Genomic DNA, 5825 nt, shown 5'->3' on the forward strand with positions numbered 1-5825 from the left:
TGCCCAGGTCGCAGGAGGAAAAGGAGGAGCTGGACCCAGCGCCCGAAGAGAAGAAAAGGGGAAGACCATGGCCAGAGATAAAGGTCCAGCGGAGGCAGACGGCCGGAGGTCGGTAGCACGGGAGAGCCCGGACCCGACAAAGTCTCCCGGAGGGCCCGGGACAGGCAGCGCGGAGTAGAGCACAGGAGCCGCCCGAAGCGCACCATGCGCGGGTCCCAGGCAGCCCGACGGGTCTACAACCGCCAGCCGGGTCACGTGGCCCGAGCGGGCTCGAGCGGGCGGGCTGCTGCCCGGGCCGGGGGGAGGGGAGCGCGGGGCCGGGGTCAGCGGCGAGACCGCGGCGGCCTCGAAGTTCCCTCCCAGCGCGCAGTGCTGGCCGCCTGGTGCGGGAGCCGCCCACTGCCCCCGCCCGCGCGCCCGCCCGCCCCGCCGCGGGGCGCCTGCCTTGTATATAGCGCGCCCCACAGGGCCCGCGCCAGGAGGCGAGCCACGCCGCGGGCGCGGGAGAGCGCTCGGCGCCCGGGAGCCAGTCCCCGCGGCCCGCTAAACCGCCGCCCCAACGTGCGACCCCTGCGGGAGCTGCTGCCTTGAGACCATGAAGAAGGAAGTGTGCTCCGCGGCCTTTCTCAAGGCAGTGTTCGCAGAGTTCCTGGCCACCCTCATCCTCGTCTTCTTCGGCCTCGGCTCGGCCCTCAAGTGGCCGTCGGCGCTGCCCACCATCCTGCAGATCTCGCTGGCCTTCGGCCTGGCCATAGGCACCATGGCCCAGGCCCTGGGGCCTGTGAGCGGTGGCCACATGAATCCCGCCATCACGCTGGCCCTCCTACTGGGCAACCAGATCTCCCTGCTCCGGGCAGCTTTCTACATGGTGGCCCAGCTGGTGGGCGCCATTGCTGGGGCTGGCATCCTCTATGGGGTGGCACCACGCGATGCCCGAGGCAATCTGGCCGTCAACGCGGTGAGTGCCAACGGGGCTGGTTGTGGGGCAGGGACCCTGTGGTGGGCTCTGGACCTGGCCCCCAAACCCCATCTCCAGAATGGGTGCCACAGAGTGGTCCAGTGCACACCTCTGCCAGGAAGGTCACAGCTTCCTAAGGCTGGGAAGATGGATCTCCATGTGTGCCCCTCAGCCCACCGCTGTGGTTCATATTCACCTCCTCTGCCTGACCCCCTCATGCTGCCCCATCCTGGCCTCTCTCCTGGTGCCTGCCTGCTGCCCCTCTTTTCTTACCCAAAACTTCTCTCTCTTCTCCTGTCTTACCTCTGAGCTCTTTTGTCCTCTCGGGCACCTCATTGCTCCTGTGTGCCCCTCAGTGGAGTGGTCTCATGGAACCATCAGAGAGAGGTGGGTTGTGATGCTGTCTTCTGTGGCCCTGGCCTCTCCTGGTCTCATTTTTCTCACTCACACTACGTGGGAATGGTCATAACAGCAGGGACTATTATGTGGGACTCCTGCATAACAGCAGGAGTCAGGGAGTTATGTTTAGAAACTGTGCTTGTGAACTCCCTGATGTGGGGCCAGTGCATACAGTCTCTGATGAGTATTGGTTCCTGCTCCTGGCCCCCTGCTGCCTCCCCCTCACGCAGCCCCAGATTCAGCCCCCATGTCCCATGCAAACTGGGTTCATTAATCAAACACAGAGGAGGATTTTCTCGGCCATTGTCAAGCGGTGAGTCAGCCCCACCAGAGAGACGGGTTTGAGGTTGGAACTGGCAGCGGGTCAGGCACAGGCGGGAGGCTGGCTTGGGGGGTGCCGTAAGCAAACTGGGCAGCTGCCCATAGGAGGGAGGGTAAATGCCAGCTTGTGGGGACTGGGGACTGGGCAGAACGCGTGACAGGCCTGTGTCCAGGAAGCGCTCCCTCACACTTGCCCTTTAGCCACAGCTTTGCGCTCCAGGCTTTGTGCTCACTGCGAAGTATGTAGTCTCTTCAGCAGATGACCTCCCTGATGTGACAGGGCTTGGCTTCCAGGTGCTCAGGCTCCAGATGTCCCTGGAGGCCAAAAGCCCATCCCCCCAAGTCCCTGGCCATAAAGCCAGAAGAAGGCAGGGCCCCTAACACACCCTTCCCTTGCAGCTCAACAACAACACAACTCCGGGCCAGGCCGTTGTGGTGGAAATGATTCTGACCTTCCAGCTGGCGCTCTGCATCTTCTCCTCCACCGACTGCCGCCGCATCGGCCCTGTGGGCTCCCCAGCCCTGTCTATTGGCTTGTCCGTCACACTGGGCCACCTAGTGGGGGTGAGCAGTGCTGCCCCTTGGGGCAAATAATGGGGAGTACCTTCTGGACCTGTGAGCCTGGCAGTTAAGGCCTGGAGTGGAGCTGCTCTACTCTGGCCCAGACTTGATCCCCTCAAACCTTTTCCAGTCCAAGGAAAGATGGAAGTGAGTGGGAGTTGGGATGGGGGCAGGAAGCCAAGCCCAAGCGCAAGACAGAGAGGAGAGGAGGGGTCCGTAGGAACCTGTGGAGGGAGAGGGCACCAGCCTAGGCATTGGGAGACAGTTGGAGACCTGGCTGAGCCCCTGAACTGCTGGGGGACCCAGGGAGACTCCGGGCCGGGTGGGAGTAGACAAGCCCGCCTCACCACCTCCCTCTCTCTGTCCAGATCTACTTCACCGGCTGCTCCATGAACCCGGCCCGCTCTCTCGGCCCCGCAGTGATCATGAAGCAGTTCAGCCCCTCGCACTGGGTGAGTCTGGGCCTCCCCTGGCTCCCTGGCAATGAGGGCCTAGAAACCCGGCCTTAGCAGCTGACAGCTAACAGGACTGGTGGCGGCCTAGGGCTTGGGGGTGGCTGGAGAGAGAAGGGGATACAGCCAGAACAAGGACAGGGGCGGGGTAGGTTTTTCAGGCAGGGGACCCTGGCTTGAGGGGAGGGGCTGCCTATGTGTGTCTGTCCCTCTAGGGAAGGGAAAAGGATCTGTACTCCAGTGTCGCGCTCTGAGGATTTTGCTTCCATCTTTCTGGATGGTGGGGGGCAGGGGGTCCGTGTGTCTGTCCTCTTTGATATTTTATTTATCTGTCCCTGTTGGGGGAATGGGGAGAGTCTTCCTTCCTGTGGGTCTGTCCCTCTGGACAATCTGTCTGTCATCTCCTTTGAGAGCTCTCCCTGTGTGGAAGGGAGAGGTGTTCTGTTCACCTCTCCGAGCATCTCCACGTCTGTTCCCTCTGAAGGTTCATTGGTCTCTCTTTAGGGTGGGGTTGGCGGGGCCCTGTCCCTCTGGAGATGTCTGTCTCCTCTGAGGATCTGGGTGTCTGTGGTCCATGTCCCTGTCATTGGGGAGTGGGGTGTCAGTGTATCTGCCCCTGAAGCGGAGAGAAGTCTTTCCTTCGGGAGGTCTGGAAGTCTGTCTGTCTCCTCTGAGAGGCCCATGGGTCTGTCCTCTGGAGGGGGAGGTCTTGGTCTCTGAGGCCTGGGGCTCAGCCCACTGACACGGCTCTGTCTCCACCAGGTGTTCTGGGTGGGGCCCATCATGGGGGCTGCCTTGGCTGCTATCCTCTACTTCTACCTGTTCTCCCCCAACTCCCTGAGGCTAAGTGAGCGTGTGGCCATCATCAAGGGCGCGTCTGAGCCTGAGGAGGACAGAGAGGAGCGGAGGAAGACCATGGAGCTGACTGCCCAGTGACCAGCATCACGCAGGGGCCAGCCTCTCAGCCCCTGAACTGCAGGGGGAAAGAAGAGAAACACATGATGGCAAAGCTTCCTTCCCCCGCAGCTGAGGAGGAGGTGCTGGCTCCCCAGGCTGAACAGTTAGAGTTGGAGCAGGAACACAGGATGGGACTCTTGGGGTGGGGGCCAGGGGCTGGGGTCTGGTGGGGAAGGGGTGTCTCTGGCACAGGGCAGACTGCTGCAGCGAGGTCAGACCTCAGGGATTGTGAATGCAGTGCTAAGCTTGCAGGCTGCCCCAGGCCACGCCAGGAAGGGGTGGCTGGCAGTCTGTGTCCCCTCCCTCTCCCCAGCCCCTCCTCAAGAGCCAGGGGGATCCCAGCCCCCGGGACAGCAGAGGCTGACCCTCCCCAGAGCTCTTTAGGAGGGAGGCAACCTGGTTCATTACATGCCACCTTATTTATTTCTGCTCAAGGATGCATGGGGTAGGGCTGCTGGTGTTAGGGGCGGAGGCTTCCCAATAAACCACTGACATTCATGTTCGGCCTCGTCTCTCTCCAGAAGCCTCACTTCAGGATACTCTGGCTCATCACCTCTCCTCCTCATCATCCCACACCCTCTTCCACCGTCTCCACAATCCTCTGTGGAAAGACAGGGAAGCTGAGGCCAGGGGAGGCTTAGAGAGTCAGAGAGCGGGTTGGGAGGAGAGAGAGAAAGAGACCAAATGTAGCAACAGAGCTAGAGGTCAGGAGGGGGCAGTGGGAGCAGAGAAGGAAGGGTCCTCACCGAGCCCAGCCTCTACCAGCCATGGTTCCCACTGTCTTCCCCTCTGGGCCTGTAGCTCTGCCCTTACCTGCCCTTGTCCCCTTGCCACTGACACTCCTTAGGAAACCCCCTTAAACTCACTAAGCCTCCCATCTCTTAAGCTATAAAGTGAGGATAAAAAATGCTTTCCTCACAGGGTCGTCGTGGGGTCAGATGAAGGGAGGGAGTGAGATTCCTGGGACTGGGCTGCTCTCTGTGGCGGAAGGGGGACACAACAGCTCAGGACACAACTCTTCATCAGAGTTACTCTGACTTTGAGTTCAAACCTGGTTGTGCAACTTTGGATAACACAAACTCTCTGAGTTTTAATTACCTCATCTGTAAAATAGGGATACTTGTACCCATTTCATGGATTGTTATGGGGATAAAATGAAACAATGGATAAAAGGGAAACACTTGTGCAAACAGGGACAGGCACCTCAGATCGAGGGCTCGATTTGCTAGTGTGAAGAAAAACCAGCACGTCTACAGCTGGGACCCCAGCCACACCGCAGTTCTGGGCCTCTGCTCTCCCGAGAGTGTTTAAACCTGAGCTCGCGCTTCTCTCTGGTGTGGGATCCTCTCCGCCATGGTTATCAGTTTTGCCTCAGAAGAGGAGGGCCCAGCAGGGCCAGGAGATGGACTGAGAAGCGATGGGTGAAGCTATAGACAGTGGCTGGCCAGGGTCAGTCCCAGGGGCTGGGGGTGAGGAGGGGCAGACTCCCCAGCCCTCCTCCAAACTTGAGTCTAGTATATGTAAATGGTAGCGGCAGCCGGCACCCTGCCCTGCCTGCCTGGCGGCTTGCAGTTAACACCAAATGGCAGTGTGTGTGAAGTCCCGGTAAAGGAGCAGTCCCCCACCTGCTGCCTCCACCCCTGCCCCTACCCAAGAGACCGGCGCAAGTGCCAGCTCCGACCAGCAGGGGGCGACCTCGTCCACCGAATCCACCGCTGCCGCGCTTCCTGTTCCCCGAGTCCCGGGTCTGGGCCAGATGCGGCGTGGAGGAGAGGGGACCCTGGGGAGTCTTTCAGGTCTGGGTCCCCTGGGCCACCAGGAAGCAGCTACCCCAAGCCCCCCCCCGCCACCCCACTGTCTGGGAGTGGGTACAGAAGAGAGGGGATTCCTCCGCCCGCCCGGGGGCTGCCAGTTTCATCTGGTAGGAAAGTGGACAAGGTAACAGGATGGAGAGATGGAGGAGGACTAGGGGTCAAGGCCAGGAATAGACAGAGGGTTGGCTGCCTAGATGGCTGGGCAGGAGGAGGGGTTGCTGGGAGGGTCGGCTCTCTCAACCCCAGTCTGAGCCTCAGCTTCCTCCTCCGGCGGTTGTGGACGAGAATATCAGACCTCCTCGCAAGACTTCCACACAAGACTCAAGTGAGGCACAGCCGTGACTGGGAGGCAGCCCTCTCCAT

The 5825-nt window shown here is 60.8% G+C and overlaps 1 protein-coding gene across 1 annotated transcript; it reads left to right on the top strand.

Annotated features, from left to right (window-relative positions):
- The first annotated feature begins 580 nt into the window (after positions 1 to 580).
- On the top strand, positions 581 to 3775 carry AQP5 (aquaporin 5). The gene is made up of 4 exons (XM_022572214.3): positions 581 to 958; positions 2078 to 2242; positions 2608 to 2691; positions 3454 to 3775. The coding sequence occupies exons 1-4, from the start codon at positions 596 to 598 to the stop codon at positions 3625 to 3627; spliced, it is 786 nt and encodes a 261-aa protein (XP_022427922.1). The 5' UTR covers positions 581 to 595; the 3' UTR covers positions 3628 to 3775.
- Positions 3776 to 5825: the final 2050 nt, after the last annotated feature.

The sequence above is a fragment of the Delphinapterus leucas genome, chromosome 11, assembly GCF_059928025.1.
Source record: "Delphinapterus leucas isolate spDelLeu-1000000601 "Yukka" chromosome 11, BTC_Dleu_Yukka2, whole genome shotgun sequence".
NCBI lineage: Eukaryota > Metazoa > Chordata > Mammalia > Artiodactyla > Monodontidae > Delphinapterus > Delphinapterus leucas.

Bases quoted from the DNA above. Each gene is read 5' to 3' on its own strand.
- AQP5 (XM_022572214.3), top strand. From the start codon at position 596: ATGAAGAAGGAAGTGTGCTCCGCGGCCTTTCTCAAGGCAGTGTTCGCA. The intron at 959-2,077 runs GTGAGTGCCAAC...CTTCCCTTGCAG, and splicing joins GCAATCTGGCCGTCAACGCG to CTCAACAACAACACAACTCC. The intron at 2,243-2,607 runs GTGAGCAGTGCT...CTCTCTGTCCAG, and splicing joins CACTGGGCCACCTAGTGGGG to ATCTACTTCACCGGCTGCTC.